Genomic DNA, 22,168 nt, shown 5'->3' with positions numbered 1-22,168 from the left:
CTGCATCCCGTTAGCCTTCCAAAACAAGTGCCTTTATGAGAATCAGATGCAATCTGCAAGGATTCCGTGCATGACTGCTGTGGCCACGCACATGACCTTTAAATATATGTATGCAAAGTATGTATATATATATATAACTGATAGCCAGAACGTCAGGCAGGAAATCCGGGAAGCTTTTGACCCTGTCCCTTACGACTAGTTTTGCGAATCTGCCCCTCCCCAAGTCATTTTCATAGATCGATACCCATGTCATTGGCCGTCTGATGTGAGATGGCACCGAGAGCGGAGGTCCGCTCGTCCTCGACAGACGCAGCGGTACTCTGGGCGGAGGTCCGCTCGTCCTCGACAAACGCAGCGGTACTCTGGGCGGAGGTCCGCTCGTCCTCGACAGACGCAGCGGTACTCTGGGCGGAGGTCCGCTCGTCCTCGACAGACGCAGCGGTACTCTGGGCGGAGGTCCGCTCGTCCTCGACAAACGCAGCGGTACTCTGGGCGGAGGTCCGCTCGTCCTCGACAGACGCAGCGGTACTCTGGGCGGAGGTCCGCTCGTCCTCGACAGACGCAGCAGTACTCTGGGCGGAGGTCCGCTCGTCCTCGACAGACGCAGCGGTACTCTGGGCGGAGGTCCGCCCGTCCTCGACAAACGCAGCGGTACTCTGGGCGAATAGCGTTACCAAACCACTGGCAAATGTAGATCACTGTTAGCGTTTTCAAATTTTACAAGCTGCTATTAGTATATGTTAGTGGGGTATCAGTCGCGCTTATTTGCGAAGAAGCGAACGTCATTGTTCCATATTTTTCCTGCCTTCCTCACTTGCGGCTTCCTCCTGGATCCTCGTAACGTGACGCCGTACCGGAACCATGCTGTGGCTATTAGTAATGAGCTGGCCTCATTGTCACCCTGGAGGAGTCCCGCTCGAGCACGTGCACACACCCGGAGGTCCCGTGGGCCCTGTGGGAAGTAGCACTTGAAAAGTAGCAGTAGTACTTGTGGTAAGCCTCGGCGGTGGCAGCGATGCCCCACATACCACCGCTCTCCTGCATCCCGCGACTCTTAAACTGTCACGGCTGAAAGGGCTCCTTTAGCCCAACCGGAGAAAACATACGCACCGATGTGCCGACACTGCGGTGCTTCGTAAAGCGTGTCCCTAAACTGATGGCCTCCCTCCCACTTCCTTGGCCTTGTTTGCCTGGAGTGGCCGCAAAAAGAATGAAAGTTTGCCGAACCCAGCCTCAGCGCATCACCACTGGTCGTGCCGCCGACGAAAACACGACGTTTATCAGGACGAAAACAACGAAGACAACGATCTTACAATGTTCGAGTCAACGACGACGACCACGGCGACAACGCCATGCTGGCGACAGTGATGAAGACCACGACACGGTGCTAATAACCAAGGTATGCCGATCAGTCGACGACAACGACACGATGTTCAAATTAACGAGGACGGCGATGGAACCATGCAGACGGAGCGATGATGACGGCAACGACGTCGTCATGGTCAACATCAACGTCATTTCATCATCATCGTCACTTAACATGTTGTAGTCGTCGCCATCGTCATAATCAACATCTCGTCGCCGAAGTCGTCAATGTTAGGCCCTCGTCGTCGATGTCATTGACATTGGCACCACACATCATCCATTGCCATAGATAGATCGTCAGTCATCATGAATATCACGTCATCGTCATTGCTGTCGTCGTCGCTGACGAAAACAACGACGGCAGGGATGGTGACTTCGACACGGCGAAGATGACGTTGGTGACGATATGATCTTGCATGCTGATGTTCAAAGACGAAAAGGTCACGATGTTGATGAAATTGATATCGTCGACGACGACTGCACGATGTTGACAATAATGACGACGCGACGTTGATGGGTACACGACGTTTTTGAACGCGGCGACGGCGACAAGACGATGACGACGGAGATGACGTCACGAATTTCATGCGAAGAAAGACCGTGAAGGCGCCGTGGTGATCATGACGATGTCGATGACGACGACGACAACGATGACGATGATGATTGGAGTTTTAGGACGCCCCGTACAACACGATTTTGATAGCGACGGCGATCGTGACGACGGAGATATGCTATTAATGACGGCGATGACGATGATGACGCGCTATTGGTGACGACGGCTAATCTATGGTTATGCCAACAGCCATGACGTGTCGTGTTAATTTTTCTCGCCCATGTCGATGCCATGGACAACCTGGTATTGACGACGCAATGTTGACCGTCAATGACTGGCACGATGGCGACGTTGTCGCCACGATATTGATGACCACGACATTGATTAGGACGGCACCTGGTTGATTTAGACGACAACGCGAAGACGACGAAGGCGACGAACGCGACAACGAAGATACGTTGTTGAACGACGACGATATCATCGGCAGCGACGACACAATTTTGATGGCGACGGCGATGCCGAAATGATGCGGATGTCGGCTGATGACGGCAACTACTCCACCGAAGCGATGTTGACGTCGACGATACGATCCATCAGCGTGGCCAATCCGCCTGGCAAGTTTCAAGGTCATTTGGCAGGCCAAATTGCCTTCACTAGCCTCAAAAGTAATGGCCAATTTTGGATTTCAGTCATCAGAATCTCCCTCAGCGCATAAGCCAGCGTCCGTCGAAAAGTTCCGGCCTCTCAGTGTTAAATTCATGGTCAAATTACGGGAGACTCCATGCCACACAAGAGAAGCTGGACCTTGAGTGGCCGGGACTTTTTACTGACTTATGCGCTGAAGGAGGTTCTGATCAGGCATGCCTGGATCCAATGGGTGGATCCAAGATCACATAGGGTTTCATGCTTATGTGATCCAGTGGCTGCTTTGGGGCTCCAGACGCATATCTGATCCTGCTGTTAAAAAATCCGAGATCGATCGGTAACTTTTGGATCGCTGAAAAGGATTCTGAGGCATGAAGTTCGAAATCAGCCGGCGCTTCTAAGGGATTTGGATTTCCCAGTCACTTGGTCTTGAGTTTGATCCTAGAGCTTGACCTTGGAAAGCCAGGGCTTTTCGGTGGGCGCTAGTTTATGCGCGAAGAAGGGTCTGATGCTTAACAATTGCAATCGGCCAGTGATTTTTGGATGATATCAGTTCCTCGCCAGCTGACCGTGCGTGTGTGCTTGGAGGTCAGTTGATATTAAAATTCAGGCGTCAATTTCGGCGTTTTCTTTCAAACTGGATCGTCGCTAAATAAATCGCTACCTTGGCGGACGTCAGCCTGGGGATGACAGCGGCTGAGGCCCAGGTTGCGAGCCTCCGTCCCCCCCCCCCCCCCAAATCACAGGGTGGTGTGTGAGTGGATTCCAGCTAGGACGCCATCAGATTACAGTACATATATTTGATCTCATTGAAACAGATGACTTCTATGCTGCGACTGTCTCCGGCTCCGCTGTGCCGCCGTCTATACACGTTTGCCGCTGCTAGGCAATACTCCGAGTGTCTCCAACTCACTGTAAGTTCTGAAAATGCGATGTGCGAACAAACATGAAGTAGCGTCCTAGCACTTGCACGAGACAGTGCCTGCAGCATCCAATCTCAAGGACGCATGCATTGAATGAAGCTCAGTGCTGGACGTCCACTGAATGCTCAGAATAACCGATGACGCAGCAGCACTGTGCACCAGCCCCAAGGCCGTTAAATGCACAAGACACGCACAACGTCTCTGAGGACCAATTGGCCAGTCTGTGCGCGCGGCAGGCGGGCGGCTAGCTGTCGGAGCTCTTGAAGCGGAGCCGACTGCGCGGCCGGTGCCGCACGGAGCTCGAGCGCGCCTCCAGTCGGGCGGCTCGTCTCAGGTCCTCGGAGGAACGCGTCCGTCGCGGAGGCGCCACCGGCAGCAGCACCACCGGCGGCGGCCGGCCGCGCTCGGCGGCCACCAGCCGGTCCGGGCTGAGCGGTAGCTGCCGATCCTGCGGCGGCGGCTGCAGCCGGCCAGGGCTGGGCGGTAGCTGCCGAACCTGCGGCGGCAGCTGCAGCCGGCCTGGGCTGAGCGGTAGCTGCCGATCCTGCGGCGGCGGCTGCAGCCAGTCGGGCGGCCCCAGCTGTGGTCGGTCGGGCGGCGGCGGCTGAGGCCGATCGGGCGGTGCCGCTTGCGGACGGCCGGAGACCCGAGGCGGTGCCGACTGGGTGCGGCCGCGGCCGGCCTGCTGCCTGTGCACGCGTAACGCCTCCTGCTCGGCCAGCATTTTGGCGCGCAGCCAGTCAGCGGGCTCAGCCTCCGCGCAGCCCAGCAAGCGCACGCACACCAGGCTGTAGAGCGCCCGCCGGAAGTCTTTGAGGTTGTATGCGTACAGCAGCGGATTGAGCGCCGAGTTGGCGTGCGACAGAATGATGGTGAAGTTGGTCAGCTGCAGCGGCACGGCGCAGCTGGGACAGAACGCCTGTGGCACGGTCAGTCCTGGTGAACAACAGACGGTGGGCGGCACTAACGACACAGTCAGGCGGCCTGGCGCGGAGCGGGTGACGGGCATGCCCGACACAAGCAAGCTGGGAGGGAAAGACGGATAGCGGAGAAGCTCAGCGCACGTGGCACGTGGCAACGGTACGTAAGATGTATACGGCTTGGCAAAACCGCTTAATCTACGACACATTGGAAGACAAGCAATCCTGTCCCTATTTCTGCTTTGCCCTAACTCATTACAACATGTGACCTTCAACGAAAGAAAAGCTTCAAAATTCAAAGAGAATGGTGGACACTCTTGCGATATCAGTACCATATCCTTAGGCGCGCAAAAATCGGAAACTAGATAATTTAACCAAACGTCACCTGGGTCTCCCCAAACCTACTACAGCTGCAGCTGCTCACGTTGATGCAGTTGATGGTGTAGAGCGGAAACCAGCACACCATGAAGAACAGGACGATGATGGAAAGATTTTTGGCGGCCTTGACCTCTTTCCTGGCCACTTGGCTGCCGACACAGGCGCTGTAGCAGCTGTTCTGGCGCGCGTTCTCAGACAGATGCGCGAAGAACGACATACTCCGAACCTGCCGGATGAAAGGGGAGGGTCTCAGGTAAGTCAAGGAAATGAGACGATCGCGACGGCAGGTGGAGATCTTTTCATGTCTGCAAGAAGGATTCGTTTACGATAGGTGTGTTGTGGGGGAGTGTGGGGGGGGGATAGCGTTTCGGGTACCCTGACTTTTACCAATAACACCGAGCTCAGCGGTCCTACCTGGGCGGGCTGTCAAGCTTTTGGTGATCTTGTGCCTTTGTCACCAGTGATGACCAAAGCAGGCAGCTTTCAGCAACTAACAGCCAAATTGTTCGATGTCGTGTAGCCTCGCACCTTGGTGGCGTTTTTCACGTAAGATCTACGTTAGGCACAGTTTCATCGTAGCACTGCACCCCATCAGATAAATAGGGGAACGTAAATTTTGCTGTATGTAATTACTTGGCGAGGGATGATCAAACCTGGGCCAAGATCTGCACTAGATGGGGTTGCGCGATTTCTTCACGGCATCGGTGCAATCTGAATGAGCAAGCAGACAACTATATCGGCCTAAGTATGGGACACCGCGTGCAGCAGATCATGCTTAATGGAGCGCAATCCTAAAGTTAATCAAAGCAAAATATCCGTGAATTAGCGACGGGCTCGTGTTTGGATTTACACCTCCGCTTTTGCTTGAATTTCGCTTTGAGGTAGCCAACACCGAGTCAATCGGGAATCTGAGGTCCGTTTTGCGATAGTGGTTGCCCCATACCGTTTCAAAATAAAGGACGAAGAACGCCATACCGCTTTAAGTCACCACTAAAAACCAGTCTCAACAAATTGACGAAGTCAAATTCTAAGGTGATCAAAATATTCGTTCTGATGAACGGCGACCTTGAATGTGAGCTTGAGTGACCCAGTCCGTTGATTTTGAGTTTCACCCTGGAGGGATCACATGTTCTGAGCTATCGGTCTGTCCGTCCAGACAGCTCAGTTGGTTAAGGCTCTGGCCCCCGATTCGCCCACCTGTGACGGGTCGAGTTCGAGTCGCTTTAGCGGCTCGCTGTTTACCCCTGGCTGGGTATGGTCCGCAGCCGGTGGCAGCGGCCGCGCTGAAGGCCAGGTTACATCAGAAGGCAGGACGACATAGGGACAGGTCAAGCTGTCGCCTCCAAATTCTGCCGCTGTCCTGAACTTTCATGATCAAATGGTGGGGTCAAGACTCGCTCACGCAACACGTGCTCGTTAGCGTGGGCGCTGATCCGAGAAACCCATTCAATTAAGGCCTGGACTAAATCTAGGAAAAAGGGCAACCACTACCGCAACATGAATGTTAAATTCGCAATTAACACAATTAGGACTGTAAATGAGCGATTTTTTTAGCGCATCGGAAGTCTTATCTCAATCGCAATGAGAATGCGTTTTCGCTTAACGAGCGTCGAATCAATTTTTTTCTCTTCGATATTAAGCCTAAAAACAGAATTCATAGTCTTGATTAATGGTAGGAAATTCAAAAAATAGCTTGGCATTGAGCCTAAAAGTCAACCTGTCAGCTTACCACTGCGTAACCCATGCAGGCGGTAGCCCACTGTGAAGCGGCCAACATGGACAGGCAGTTATGTGATATGGCTGGCATGGCAGCAGCCACACCAAATTTTGCAAAAATTAAAAAAGTATAACATTTTGTCATCATTTGAGCGCCTTTCGGCAACGTTTCCACGTCATCTCTTCCTTGCACTTTTTCCTGGCGGCAGCTAGCATCAGGCCCCACTGAAGCTCGTTGACTGCACTTTAGGTGCATGGCAGATTTTCTGGCAAATATAATTTCATGCGCTTAGAGTCATATGGACCCCACTTTAGTTAAAAAAGGCTCCGGTCCATGCCCAAGCACGACTTTCCGAAAGCTGCTCAGCCCATTCCACTCGGCAGATCAAGATGTCAGTGAGACTACAAACTAGCTCGCTTCGTTGGCCTTCACCAGCCTTCCATCCATTTGCTCGCTAACCGAGTACGACTCCAATTTTTACCAAGCCAAAAGACGGAAACACATAATTTTCCGACTTTTGAGCCACGTGGCGCCGCCGCGATTGTGTAGTTGGTAACTCGTCGCGCAGGTGAGCGACGTGTCACGTGTTCGAGCCCCGGCTAGTCCAGATCCTGTTTGCCGGTTACTGATGAAATGGTCTTTATTTTCACCATATTGCCAGGAAACAGTAACGTAGCCAAGGAGTAGGCAATGGGTGTATGCCAAAGGGGTATGACCGTTCCCCGAAGACAATCCCTCTGCATGAAATGGTGAGGAAATTCGCAGGAGAACAGATGGAATATGGAGAAAATCAACTCTCAGTTCATCTTTAGCAAAAAGCTCTCAAAAAGCTGTCGCACAAAGTGGCAATTGAGAAGTCTTTAAAACCAGGCTCGAATGCATGTCACTATGGACTGGAGTACGATGAGATCCCGACATCATGAAGAAGTTTGGACCAGCAACTAATATACACCCACAATATTGACTTTGTAATACTTTCGTTACAGTTGATGAACATGTGAAGCAAAACTCATCTGTAAATTTCCTCTGCAGAAATAGTCAGAAATTCGCTAGCCAGACCTAAACAAATGCTGTGTGTGGTTTACGGCGTGAATGCTAATTAATGAACCCGGTGCGTGCTAACCTTTCGTGAGAAACGGACATGACCACGAACAGCTACCGATTGGTATGGCTGCAAATGCACCTGACTTGATTCACTTAGAGTTTGGCACTATCCACATTTTGTATGACGTAATATTTATGCATGTCACCTCTCTTGTCACACGCCGAAGAAGATGCCCTCAAAGTTCTTGAGAAGCCAAAATTCATCGTCGTGGAAGTGCCGGAAATTTCTCAACATTCCGGACGCATCACTTGCAAATGGTCTTCAAATGTCATTAAACAAATTATATCTGCCATTAGGTATGCGTGTAATGAATCCGAAACTGCCGTGTGGAAAACATTTGTCCGAGTCGTCCGTAATTATGCTGCAACTTGATGCACTGTGAAGCTCAGCATTACGAGTGCGCCTATTCAGTCGCTAACGTTAATTAACCCTGCAAGTGTTCATTCTCGGTTAACAGACGCATGACCATACCAGCGAGCTACGGAGCGCATTTGACTGCAATAAACCTTTGTTACCCTAGCTTTACCAACAAGTCACCAGCCATGGTCTCGTGTGGATCGCCATGAGGGCAAGTCGGCGGCCGTCGGCGCCCCCGTCACGCCACCGACGGCGTCGATAAGTTGCTACGTCACTGCGTCGCGACCGTGGCGTGCGCTCGTGACCGGCGCCGGCTGTTTTTCCGGCTCTGTCGGCAGCTAGTGCGCACTGACCGCGCTGCGTCTCGGCGCGCGAGGGAAGAGTCACAATCAGGCGCGGCCGGCTGTCCCCAGTGTGTGCACAGACGGCCGGCCGTCGCCTCTGGAGGCTTCATTAGGCACCGAGATAACAGGCTGAGGGCTTCGCCCCACAATCAGCCGCCGCAGGCGCACCAAACAGCCGTAACTCTGCGCCGGTGACGGAGTGCTGAGCGTCGGGCCCCGCCAAACAGGCGCAGGACGCCGTCGAAAAGCGACGCAGACGGCGGAGAATTGTGGCCAGATGTCTCTGAAAGCCGACATGGATCGAAAAGTGAACTTGTTATTTGTCAGACTGCGAACGTCGTATATGCACAAATCCAAACAGCGCTTTGAATGGTAGTCTCTGTGGTTTAAGCTGTGACCTTGACATGCTGTTGTAATAAGTAATTCACTCGATGAAAACGGCTCCAAATATTGTGCTGTTAGCTGGCTTCGAAGGGTTCGAAGGAATATATATATATATATATATATATATATATATATATATATATATATATATATATATGTGTGTGTGTGTGTGTGTATATTTGAACAGGAACATACCGCGCATTTGCACGAAATCCAGATATTCTGATTTTAGTTGCGCAGGGTCGGCCCGCGCACCCTGCACAGACCTTTGTTTGTGTTATCCGTCACGTTTCCATAGTATAGTTTTCAGCATTGTTCAGTAATAACGATGGTGCAATCCACAATGACGATGGTTGATGCGCATCAGGGATGTCTGCTCACACACGCACGCCCAGTCTCACCGGATGTGACGTTCGCCGCCAGCCGAGGTCGTGTTCATTCACTCCGGCAACGTAGGACGCGACGCAACAGGCGTCAGTTTTTCAGTGAAGCACACTGATCCAATGAGTAGATCGTGATAAAATCTCGGCAAGCCGGGTTTGGAAGCTCTTTACAACTGATCTTTAGGCTTGAAATTTATTTCGCTTCAAGACACTATGCCGTGACCGATTTCATAAAGGTTTACACAGCCTAAACATGTGAAATTGCCGCTCCACGCATTGCTGACGCTGTCTCATTGTCATTGTTTCTTGGCACTGTCCCCTTTGTGTCGTTTCGCTCTCCAGCGTCACTTCAAACATGCTTCCCTGAGACCTTGCATTTCAGCTGTTTAATGCACGAATGAGCGCCACCACTGACCGACCGGCATACCCAAACCGGTTTAGGTTGTTTGGATAGAGCCCTTTCGGCAAGTCACCACCATTTCAGGGCTACGGGACGAAGGAGAATGGAAACCGGACGGGCAAGACTGCACGCACCTGGGAACCCAGCCGCCGAGGGTTTACCCGCACAGGGACCTCTCATCGAGGTGTGGCGCTCGGCGCGCGGGTGGAGGGCCTCACCAGGGGGCTCCTCGGCACACTCATGGTTAGCGCATGTAGGACAAACGGGGCGTCACGAGGATGAAGGGCTAAGCGGGAAGAAGGATGAAAGGGCGGATAACCCCAGCCGGTCTGAGGCAGCTTGAGAAGATTTACGGCCCGCGCAGAGGCGCACGGAGGCAGCCCGCCCCGGCCTGGCTGGGTCAGGGTTGGTCCGCGCAGCGGCGACCCGAGGCAGCGAACATGGCGGGGTCAAATCGTGCCCGCGCAATGAGCGCCGCCACTGACCGGCTTAGCGGGGTTAGGCCGGTCCAAGCAGTGGTGGGCCGAGGCAGCGAACGCCGTGGGAAGTTAACAGGCGGCGGTAATCCAGCAAGCAAGCCCACTCGCAACACTTCGTATAGAATGTCTGTTATCTGTGAGGTTGCGCTGTGCAGCATAGTTCTACAGCCAATTTCATTGATAACCGTAACCTTGCAAGGATCATTGGTGATCAAGATCACATTCTCAATGCTTGTAACTCTGCAAGGATCAGTTGCGGCCGATGTCACATAATGCCTGGTAAATATTCCAGCAGCATGATATTCATCCAAGAGACGGTTTTTTAGGACCAACTGAACGCTAACGATGTCGCAACGGTCATGAAAGATTAAAGCGGTGAAAGTAAGGTATCAAAACCCACCCAGGGTAGCTTTTTCCTTTTTGTTTTGCGGCGACTTCTGCACGGTACGTGCTGGTAATAAACATTGGTCATCGAAGGCAAACATGATGAAGATGACCCAAAACTGATCCTTTGGAAGGCATTTATGGAATGCCTAGATTTGAGCCAACTTTGCGTAACAGCAATCTGGTCAGCTGACCATGATGATAAGAACATAATATCGCCGCATTTGACTGAAACTGACGGGTGAGTCATATGGGGGAGTTTAAAATGATCCCAGTACAAGATGTAAGGACTGTGTAGCAGATCACCGTCACCAATGCCCCATTCTTTCGCACCATATTTGTATTTGGGTGCCAGAACGTCGAGTTTGTTATGCATACCAATCCTCAAACTTTGCTTCAAACTATAGGAACACGTAAGGTTCACCCCTGACACTTTTGGGTGAATGCAAACCTAACGGGACATCAAATACAGATCAAAAGAGGCATTAGCTTTATACCATACAGAGATGTACTGTAGCAGGATATTGTACAATTTAGCCGTTCTGCCAGCAGGTTTTGAAGAAGATTGTGTCGATATGGGTTGCGGATGTTTTGCATGTACGCGGCAATCGTGCATGACACATGCGCCGACGGGTGCACATCAATGTGGCATACACTTTAGCACTAAAAGAGACGCAACGTTATCAGAAATCCCACGGTCCCCGCGGTTCGTGTTGTGGCCGAAGAACGCCCTTGATAAAGCTTGGCGCATATCGATAGGAAGCCAAGATATTGTCAAGATAATCCATGCAGAGTAATAAGAAACACATTGCATCGGGATTAGGGGAAGGCTAAGGAAAACAATTTCCAATGGGTGGTAAACACCTCCGCTAATCTTCGGAATGGCCCGTATTTTATGGTTCCGGTGGGATTTGACGTGCGGGTGAAATACGACGTAGCCGCACGGCCCCAAAAATACGATGATAATAAAATACCTGCGCGGGGACATAAGGAGATCAATGATGCTATATCGCAGCACAGCAAACTTAAGCCGAGTGCGTCTAAGAGAGAGAAACGTGTTTGGTTGCATACTATGCCACTGCATGCACACTGGCACTGACGCATCACGTAAGAGCCGCGGAAGATGAGTTTCCGCTTGCAAAGCTAATTGGCATCTCTCCTACCAACCAGAGAAGGTGAAGAATATTCGACAACAAGCTAAAAAAGTTGAAGGCATGTTTTGCAAAAGAAATCCCAAACACTTCTAAAGTTTTGTTAGTTTACATCCAGAAACACCTCATGCTATCTGGAGTATGGACAAGAAATGATTCGCGGATGCATTCCTTCTTCCTCAGCGCTGTGCGCGGAGGCAGCTTCTCTCTGTTTGGGGGAGCATATACCTCCACGTACCAACCTATATCCAACTTTGTTTTGGAGAATGGCATTCCACACTCCACACCGTATTCTACGCACTCCAGTTAAGTATGAATAGTTTCAAGCCTCAGTTAATCGCAGTTAATCAGAATGTCGCGCTAGAGAAACAATAAAAGACCGGGGATTCAGTTCGCTGAGTAAGCTGTAGCTCTGAAGTTTGGTACGGTAAAGTTTGTGACGATGAAAATAGTCCACCGGTCAGCGAAAGCCGTCACTCCAACTTGCAACAGTGGCAACTGGTCGCTTGACGTCGCCAGTGTTGCGCGGCGGGAACGCGTCGGCAGCAGCCGCCCACGCAGCCGCGTCCAACGCCCACTCGTCCTCCATTCGAACGTCCGCCCAAGCACCACTGGTCAGTGTATGACAGTTTGCTCAACGATGGTGTATGATCCGAATGGCAGCAAAAGACGCTTGGCGGAGTCATTTGGATCGGCAGGATTCAGGCCTGAATGTATCGGGGTGAAGTTTAAGCACTACTCTGTTAAACTGCGGGCAAAATTAGAAACATCGCTGATGAAGCACTCGGCCGCGGGTCGATGCCTCGGGTAAGTTACAGCTGCCATGGTTGTTTAATGCGCGCCAAGGGAAACTTCCTCTTAAACAATGCATGTGGTGTGGATCAATCTCCCAACTGTGTGTCATTGTATGAGTCGCACTGCGACCTTGACACTCTGCAAGTATATGGATAGGATAAAGCGTGCGGTTAGACCCAGGCCTGTATTGACACCAATCGCCTTGGCTACAGAGAGAGGGAAACAGGCTCCTTGTATATCTTTTGCACGATTTAACATTATCTCGTGCATTACACTTTTGCATGGAATGTAAAGAATGAAAGACTCCCGATGGAACTTCGACCGCTTTTCCTCGCCCGGGACCAGACATGCGCCTGGGTCCCAAGACGGTATTCCAAATGCCAAAGAATCTTTCAACAAAAATGGCAAAAAGATGTCAGGTACGAAAGACCTCACGCCAGAGTTAGGAAAATATGAACTTTCAATAACTCTTTGACAACATTAGAAAACAAAATTTTATATCTCGAAAGGTCATCCAACAAAATTCCCGACACGATCCAAGGTCTTGGAAATTCTTTTGACAAACTTTAAAAATGGTTCCAGAATCTCAAAATTTTCCTCGACAAAATTATCAAACGGCATTCTGGTCCAAGATCTTCTTGGATCTCAGATCCAGGACTTAGGGATCCGATGTCAGGATGCATTTCTGGGATCTCCACTATAGCCAAAGCTATATTGTAAGCTAATAATTTCATAATGTCCTTAATATTTGAGCCTCTGAATCTGCATGTCTCATGAACCAGACCCAGTCTTAAGAAACATTAAACGTACGACTCGGATATAATGAGTGGATACTAATCCGCTGGTGGCTACTCACGAGCGGAAATAACGAATAAGCAATACAGGATCACTGACCATGGTGAAATTAGGTTGCGCTTTATGCATAGCGGGTTCGTTTAATTGCGTTAAGCAGTGATACCAAGACAAAACCTATCCAATCATTTCAAAATGTTTAACTCCGACCACAAATAATGCCAAAGGCATGGCAGGCACTACTCATCTTTGTGCGACAGCTTGGGGTCTAATGATAGTTTGGCGCTGTTGATCCTATACATGCGCAGTTTATAATAATGTTTGTGACCAGATACTTTAATCCAACACTAAATATGGGGTGATGGCAATGCGACCAGCTGGTAGCGTTCACCCTAAACGAAAACGAAAAACTAAACAACAAGCGTGTCGGGAACTGGGGGTGTCAATGCCTGCTCTGAGGTTAATTCTTTTCATGCGTTTTCATAACGTCAGCGTTCAGCATTCCCAAAAAGCGGGTGCCATGACACTCACGAACCCCTCCCCTTCGTTCTTACGCGTATGAGGATAAATATAAAAGGTGCCCAGCTTAAAAAGTATCCTATAGCCCATTTCACGTGAACATTGTTAGAAAAGGACTTCACTTTTATGTCAAATGTGAAGTGCTTGAGAAAAACGGACAAGCAAGACCAACTTCGCGACGCGTTTTCCTGCTGTCGCATTATCGTGCATCTACTCGTCATTTTACGTTACGGTACTTTATTTGGTCTCTTGGGACCAAATATAAACAAGTAAAATGACGGATTGGTAGATGATGATGAAACCCAAACGCTTCGCGAGTACAATTCACCAGTAAAATTCATAGACTTGACGAAACACGATGAGTTTGGCCATCCTTGTTCATCCTTGCATCCTTTTATTTTTCATGCATTTCAAAATTATACGCCTGTAAAATGCGGTGGCACCAAATTAGAGCTGCAAGAATCACCGGTGTGAATAGTATTGCCCACCTTACCGGGTTTCAAGCTTCGCATTGGTGGGGTAGCCTGCAGCTTAGGATGCCGGAGAACGTCGCATCTACACGCATGCCGCTGGACAATTTGCAATAATGGCAGTTTAATCAAAGCATGTGCTAGATCCCGTCAATTAACATACTTGGTTTGCTCTATGACCGCCATCTATGTGGCGTGGGTGTATTAAGCCAACAGTTAGGGTAGGTAACGACTTTTATCCTTAAACATTTTTACCAAAGCACATAATTCACATACATATATTTTATAACCCTCGCAGCGCATTGAAAAGCCGTAAGCCTGCTTCATTACTACCAAATGTCATCGAGGTTAGATGACAGGGGCATGGAGGTTTGGCAGAGACATCAGAGACATCAGGGGCATCAGAGGCATAGAAAACATCACAGGCATCAGCGGCATCACAGGCAAGTTGAAACGCAATGTCATCAGATTGTTGCGACTGTTCAGCTTGAATTTTGAACACGGAACACTTATCCTGACTTGGTCTGGCTGGAGGCCGCTTGAAAAATGTCTTCCTGTAAACGAACAGACTCGGAAGATGCTAAATCAAAAATTCTCACAAATGCTGGACTCAAGTGACATATCCAACATAACGAAAAGGATCCAAGATCCCAAGAGAAACTTTGAGAGGAAGATGAAACAGCCTAAGATCCAAGACCCTGGGGCATTTTGAAATGGATCCTTGATTACAGTGAATCCGTCGGCATTGTCAGAAATTGGTCCTGGATCCGTGATCCGGACTCGGTTCAATTTTGCGGATCTAAGGGCAGATTTGCTTTAGATCCGTGGTGGAACCCTGCTGATCGCTAGAGTCGCGATTCCACTTTCATTTCTGCCGCACGTAATGTACAGGCTTAGTTGACTTAAGATAGTCGTTCGTCCATTCATTCCTTTACTTAATGCAGTGATCTGAGATCACATGGCATGGTACATGGATCACATGGCGTTGCTACCCGTATGGTGTGCCTATGCGTTTGAGGCGTGCTTCATGCGGACCTTTTCTGCAAGCATCGCTTCACAACGTCCCATTGTTGACAGAGAGCAAAGCACTCACCTGCTTTACCACGACGATGTATATCCTGATGTAGAAGATGGCCATGAGCAGGCCGGGGAACACGATGGTGGCGAAGTAGAGGAAGACCAGGTAGTTGTAGTCCATGACGCGTGTGAAGATACAGAACGGGTAGGGGCCAGCGTTCCAGCCCATCACCGGCAAGAGGCCGACCACGGCACCCAGCACCCAACAGCCGATGATAATACCTGCGGCGAGATGGCAGGCAGATGGCTCTAGTCTCTAACCATGTCGAGGACTGAGGTGAGGGCAAGTGAGAACTTTGACGCGGGACTTGGCCGCACGTGCGGGCGGGTTTGAGCCTCCTCACGATTACGCCAGACGTGCTGCATCGACGGTCGCTCACCAGTTGGCATTTAGGGGATTGCGTAGAGTGGCACAGACAGGGGTTAAAGGGACACGTGCCCCTCTCCCGCTTGAGTTCCGAGGAGCCCAAGGGTCTCTTCGGGGCCTACGATTAAGGGCACGATTTGGGTGCCCGAAGGGCGCGGAAGATCGACAGGACGCCGTATTTAGGGGCCCGGCCCGCAGGGCCGTGCACTCCAATTCCAGCTAGAGGGTCATACGCGCTGATCAGGGGCCCCTGAGTCGATAAGAGGTTATATGTCGGACAAGTACCATCAGTAACGCACAGCTGGCTCCGTGTCAACATGGGTTTGAGGGTCCATTTTCTTATGAGCTGTAAAGCCGGGGACGGCAATTTACATTAGTTGGGGCCCTGAATGTCAGGGGCCCGGAGTGTCTAAGGGGGGTCCTGTGTTCGCAAGGGGCCCCGAGCCGACTAAGGACAGTGTTTTATGAGGCTGAGGGGGGCCCGGGCGGCCTACTGGAACGGACGATTAAGGGCCGGTTGGAGGGCAAAGGAGCCCGAGGATTGGCTGTAGGTTACATAAAGAATCACGGCCCGTAGAGCCGTGACCTGAAATATCAGTCAGAGGTCATCTTGCATCGTTAAGGACCCCCTGAGACCATGCACGTGTCTAAGTCGGCTAGAGACCACGAACACGGCACGGTTCGCTCTCTGTCAGTGTTAACCCTGATGGCCATTTCCCAAGCAGGAGCGAGGCCGGGGCCACGATTTTCATTGGTATGGGTCCCTTAAACGATGGCTGGAGCACCCTTGTAGGTCAGCAGCCCATAGCTCCTGGCAGGCGGTCATGTGCCTGTTAGTGGCCCCGAGTCGGTCACAGGCTTTGTTTAAGGAGGTTCGAAGAGGGGCCGAAGGGCCCCTCGGGACCAAATATCAAGGGCCCGGTTACAAGGTTGAAGCCCCGAAGGACTGACGGTAGGTCACATTAAGGATGCCCCCTCCCGTAAGGCCGTGACCTCAACTGTCAGTCAGAGGACTTCTTGCATCGATAAGGAACCTCTGGGACAGTGCACACCTCGATTTCGGCCAGAGACCACCAACCCCAGACAGTTGGCTACGCGTCGGTCTAAGCCCTGAGGGTCCATTTCCCAAGCACGAGCAAGACAGGGCCCGCGATTTGCATTACTCGAGGTCACTGAAACCATGGGGGTCAGAGGCTCACCGTACCTATCATAGGTCCCGTGTCGGCAAGGGGCTCGAGTAGAAGGAAGCTATGTTTGGGGGGAGGGCGAAAAGGGGCCTGAAGGGCCCTTGCGACCACATATCAAGGCCCCAATTGGAAGGATGACGGACCGAAGGGCCGACTATAGGCCGCATCAGGGACCCAGCTCTTTTGGTTGTGATCTCAAATATCACTTCAGGGGCTTTCTGCGCCTACTGGGGACCCATGAAACAGAGCGTTCCTCTGTTTCGGCCAGAGATCACCAACATCGAGCAATGGACTCCGTATCGGTCTGAGCTCTGGGGCCCCATTTTCCAAGCAGGGACAAGTCCGGGCCCGCAGTTTTCATTTTTCGGGAGCCCTTGCAACAATGCAGGGCTCCTGTATCGCTCAGGGGTCCACAGTGCCTAGCAGGGCACTGCGGGATCCCTGGAGGTTCAGTGCCAACAAGGGGTCTTGAGTTGCCTAGGACCTTCTGACAACAAAAGGAAACAGGAGAACTTATGACGAGTGTTTGCATGGCGACAATGTTAGGGTCCTGGGCCAGTTAGGGGCCTCGTGCCGAACGATGGGCCCTCCATCCCAGCTCCAGCATGAGCCCGTTGAGCTGAGCTGGAGTCTATGTATCAATTATTGGACTACCTGCGGCGATCAGGGATGTTGTTGTGTCAATTATGATTCCCGCGTCTATCCGGAGCCAACAGCTCGGGTCAGAAGGCATCCCGCTCCAGAGAGAGGACCATTGCGATATGACGTGTCTCTCTAAGGGCCTTCGGATCGGCCAGCGGATCCCGCCCCGTGTCGCCGGAGTGGCAGCCGAAAGACACCCCGCGGTGAGGCGAAGTGGCTCTTCAGCCCTTGACCGGGGACAATAATGTGCCCGTAGTGTTCTACTCAAGGGGGATCCTTGCCCGGAAAGAAGAAATGTGTCTCATTAGCGTTAGACACAGTGAAACGGAATGAGCTCAAAAATGAACAAGGCCGTTCCATGTTAGTCTGAGAACGTTTTTTCATGCTTTTGCAGAATCAACCAGTGAAACGAATTACATCAAAAGGTTTGAGTCTGCGTGGCTGTAATGTCGGAAACAAGGACAGCGATGGCCAGGGTTGCATTTTCCGCAAAATCAAATGGTCTTGGCCACTGCAAGCAACACCAGCCGACGGGCACCGTGCACGCAATAACGACAGTCGTGAAAAAGCATCTCCGAAAGTCCTTCAAAATTAGTTCGCATCATTTAAAGATTAGACTGGGCATATCTTTCTTATAACTTTGAGGCTGTCGTCGAGACAGATTAATAGTTACAGAAACACGAAAAATAGAGATTGTGCCTTTATTCTTCCAGTTCTACCACCACCAGATGTCAGCACCACTTCGCGGTGCTTCAAGACCAATACGTTCTTATTCTCAATCTAAATATTGCACAGGTGAAATTTACGTCCGGACTTTCGTCTAAATGTACGACCCGATGTCCTAAAGCGTTCAAATGTACTTCTTTGAGATGCGTCATCATTGTTGTACACCCGTTGGCCATGGTTTAGTATTTGCCCCGGGGCTTAGTGCTAGCCACGGGACCACCTGCGCCGGCTAGAGACTGCAACGCCTGGCGGCGAGTTTTTTTGTTGTCAAGATTTGTGAGCGCGCATGTCCAAAGCTACGTTACTTAATTTGTATCGTCAATAAACTCTGGTCGAATGTTCAGCGATTCCAGCCGAATTTGGGCTAGCCATGCTCATACAAATTGTTGACACACTTCGATCCACAATCTACATTCTCGGGGCCTTTAATGTCTCTGAAGAACCCAGATACAAATCCTGGCAAGTCTTTTGAGTTTTACTAGTTTCAAAAGAACCCACTGTATCGTTGTTAAGTGAAGAGCGCCCCTCCATCTTGCCAAGGCTCTGGATGCGCCCTGGTTGCGTACCTACACGGAGCAGGGACAGCACAACGACGAAAGAAAAACATTTGTTTTCTAAAAGGAAACGCCATAGTGCCTGCAGCAATTTTGAAAGCTGTAGAAATTTGTCTCTATGAAACTGGTGGCTAACGAATGTTTTTCCCCATATTTGTACATTTCTCCTGTATACATGCATGACCTGCGTGCCTAAGTTTGAGACGCCTAGCCTAAGTTTGAGAAACGAATATTATTTTGCCGAAATATCGCGTTCTTTATCGTAAATAAGTGGGGTGAAAAAGGAGGTTTTATCGCAAGGTCTTTAGGAATAGACGGCACGGCATTCCACGACATACACAATACCACGCGTCTTTCCGGGTAACTTCAAGCAATGCCAGCCCCTGTGCGCCGATCATCACAAGGTCATCACAAGGTCGGGTCCTCACCGGTCACTAGCTGTCCGGTCATCACAGGGTCGGGTCCTCACCGGTCACTAGCTGTCCAGTCATGATGCGGGCGTACTGCATCGGGTACAGGATGGCCCAGAACCTGTCGACCGACACTGCCAGCAGGTTCAGGATGCTGGTGGTGCAGAGGATGAGCAGCACCGAGATGCTGAAGAGGCAGGCCTGCAGCGCCTTAGGCAAGCCGGCGCTGGCCAGCACGGCCACCGGCACGCCCAGGATACCGACCAGCATGTCTGAGAGCGCCAACGACAGGATGTAGTAGTTGGTGTGCTTGCGCAGGCGGCGGTCGGTGAGGAACACGAGGCAGACGAGGCTGTTGCCGAGCGCGGCTGTTATGGCGACGAGCACCTCGCACACGGTGTAGGGCAGACTGAAGCCGCCCTCAGAGGATGCCTCGGTCGCCGACAGCGGGTCCGCGCCGCCGCCGCCTCCGTGGCCGTCCTCCGTCCAGTTGAGCGCCATCCACCAGCGCGGCGAGCGTCGCCTGCGGGCACAAGCGCAGCGCCTGCTTCAGCCTCCGAGACACGGGACGGGCGTCGGCCAGAGAACACGGGACAACTGGGACCACCTCCGGTCGCGGCGCGATGAGGCGGCCCGCTGCCGATGACGTGCTGTCGTTTATGGGACATTGGGCTGATCATCCACTTTGGCCCGGACATATATGTGGTCCTTAGCGGACAGTGTGTCTCACGAGGCTGGTACTTGGCTGATGGTGAAACTTGACGCGAAGTGGTCCAGTGACCGGTGACCGGCGTGCTGGTAACAGGAAACTCCGCCAGAGTGGTATTGCATCACTGCACCAAAGGAAACCCGTAGTGAAGGTGGCCTATGATATGCCAGCTGATCGAAACCTAAGGTATTTAAACAAAATATTTTCAGGTGCCAAAGCATTGTAGATGATCGGGCATTTTCCACCAACACAATGACTGGTATGACCTTTAACACCGAGACGAACAATCGACATTTGTTTAAGTAGATGCCCGTCATGGTCATGGACAACATTTCACACAAACAGCATACATTTGGGGCTGCTTAATTGCTTTTTGCTCTGATTTTTGTTTGCTTTAAATTTAATTTGATTGTTTAATTGCTTAATATTTACGCTTTAAAAAAGAAAAATGGTGACATAGTTTACGATGCACGTTCATAGTTTGCCACACTCCCCGACCGCCGTCCACACAGAAGTGTGCCTCACTTCGCCGCATTAATTGGAACACCGTCTCCGCGGTTAGGTGTGCAGGTTATGTGGCACCTCTTGTGACGGCGTGCAATGCGGCGGAGTGCTGCACTGGCAAATACTGCACATCCATATGGCGACGTGGAACACTAATACGCCCCCTAATCACGCAAACCAAGTGCTGATTCTATCGCTCAGCACACACGGCACTAAGATGCCCAGCTGAAAGGCCGAAACTGTCGCTTTTCAGTTGTTGCCGCGAACCGGTAATGGCCCACTTCTTCACCGCCTTGCCGAATTTCCAGCTTCTTGAGCTCCTGCAACACGGCCAGCCATGGTGGTCCGAGGCGTGACTTGAGGGTCATCAGGTGCACAGACTTCGTCATATGCACCTGTGCTTGCGGTCTTCGCTGCTGAGGATTTCTTAGTCATCAGCGACCGAATCAGTTTTCTCGTGAAATGAACCACATTGTAGACGGGCTTGAACAGGTTAATTGTGGCCACCCTGCATGTAGAACAGCTCCTCTCGCGGTTGACGCTGTCCTCCAGCGGCTGCCCGGCTCTGTCGCGAAACGGCAAATGTCTGGTGGTGCCAACCCCGACGTCCAGCTTCGTGACAAATTGACCTTGGGTCATTCCACCGCGCACCTAGCCAACTGCTCCGGTGGTGAGTTAATAATGCTCGCCCCCTGAGCATCATGGGCACTGCATATCCGTTCGCTGGATGCCAGTTTGGAATCGACCCACGTTCCACTCATCTGGCACAAGTCAGGCCGCCCAACAGGGTCACATGACCAGCTGACCTGCGGTCATGTCCCGAAGCTGGGTTCCGGTAAAATTGCACCAGTTTCGTGGTGGTCATGGGTAAATGAGGTCACGAAAGTGGCAGGACATCGATATCGAACCCCCTGCAGTGACCCCGGTTTCGATGCAGACCACCGGAATTGGCTCGATACCGGCTGCCGGCACGGTGGTTTAAAAATCCTGCACCTCTAATAAATTTACACACATGTGACGTCAGTTCCTGAGTCGACGCTGATGAAGCGCTCCGACATTGGATGTTTCTATAGATAAAATGTGAAGTACGAAACATGAAATTCGAATGCAGATTACATTGATTTTTTTCAACGTCACTAACTATAAGTATCTTGGCTGCATTAAGATTGCATGCCTCCCATATGTCCATCGCCCGCGAGCTGACAGATACGGTGATGCGGCGTAGCTACAGCATGAACAAGGAACGATGCATAGAGCGTTGCTGTAGATGACAGGGCATGTTTAGGAAAAGGAGTCGAAATAAAATGCTGGCGTAGGTTTTCTCTCTGACACGGAGCCGTTTAGAAATTATTTTAAGCACTTGTGGACGTGGCTCAACCCTCTACAACCACCTGGCTGCTCACTGATTACACTGGGCAAAGTTCCCTAACCTGGTTATGCAGTTTTTAGCGTAATTTCTCCAAAATTAAAGCCAGCTTTGCCCCAACTGAGCTAGGGACGCGAAACAAAGACGGGCGTGCTGTTTGACATAAGATTAAGTCAAGGGCAGCCGGCCTTGCTGTTTAAACATGATTTCTTGAATATTTTTGAATAATTTGCAACCACGATCAAGAGAAACGTTACGGTGTTCAAAGCCGCCTTCCATTGTTATGCTTCCCTTACGTCTAAACCCTCCTCCCCTTCATGTGTAACGTAGTTTATGACCGACCCCTATGGTAGGCATAAACTGGGAGACCCTTCCATTAAACACACCATAAGCTCTCTTCACAGAAATGAGTGGGCCCAGTCTGTTTGCCGACGATCCCCTCATGCCCCAGCAGCGTCAGTCCACGCGTCTCCGTGCGCGGGTCCCCCTGTTCAGCGGCGTCGGTAGCGTGACCACGTGGCGCTGCTCGGCGGCCGCTCGCGCCGCTGGCTGAAACGGGCGC

At 51.2% G+C, this 22,168-nt stretch overlaps 1 protein-coding gene across 1 annotated transcript; it reads right to left on the bottom strand.

The window, feature by feature from the left end:
- Window positions 1-3,730: 3,730 nt before the first annotated feature.
- Window positions 3,731-20,629, bottom strand: LOC119111118 (adenosine receptor A2b). The gene is made up of 6 exons (XM_037234946.1): window positions 20,508-20,629; window positions 19,087-19,550; window positions 15,158-15,363; window positions 4,831-5,010; window positions 4,133-4,405; window positions 3,731-3,823 (listed from the first exon to the last, which is right to left on the bottom strand). Exons 1-6 carry the CDS (start codon window positions 20,627-20,629, stop codon window positions 3,731-3,733), a joined length of 1,338 nt encoding a protein of 445 aa, XP_037090841.1.
- Window positions 20,630-22,168: the final 1,539 nt, after the last annotated feature.

Source organism: Pollicipes pollicipes, unplaced genomic scaffold, assembly GCF_011947565.3.
Source record: "Pollicipes pollicipes isolate AB1234 unplaced genomic scaffold, Ppol_2.1 Scaffold_7261;HRSCAF=8764_pilon_pilon_pilon, whole genome shotgun sequence".
In the NCBI taxonomy this organism is placed as follows: domain Eukaryota; kingdom Metazoa; phylum Arthropoda; class Thecostraca; order Pollicipedomorpha; family Pollicipedidae; genus Pollicipes; species Pollicipes pollicipes.
Note: the sequence above shows the minus strand (reverse complement) of the source record. Positions and strands in the feature narration are given on the sequence as shown.

Coding starts and splice junctions, on each gene's coding strand:
- LOC119111118 (XM_037234946.1), bottom strand. CDS start 20,629: ATGACGAAGTCTGTGCACCTGATGACCCTCAAGTCACGCCTCGGACCA. Junction 19,551..20,507: donor GAAGAAGTGGGCCATTACCG/GTTCGCGGCAAC, acceptor TTGTGCCCGCAG/GCGACGCTCGCCGCGCTGGT. Junction 15,364..19,086: donor GACTGGACAGCTAGTGACCG/GTGAGGACCCGA, acceptor ATCTCGCCGCAG/GTATTATCATCGGCTGTTGG.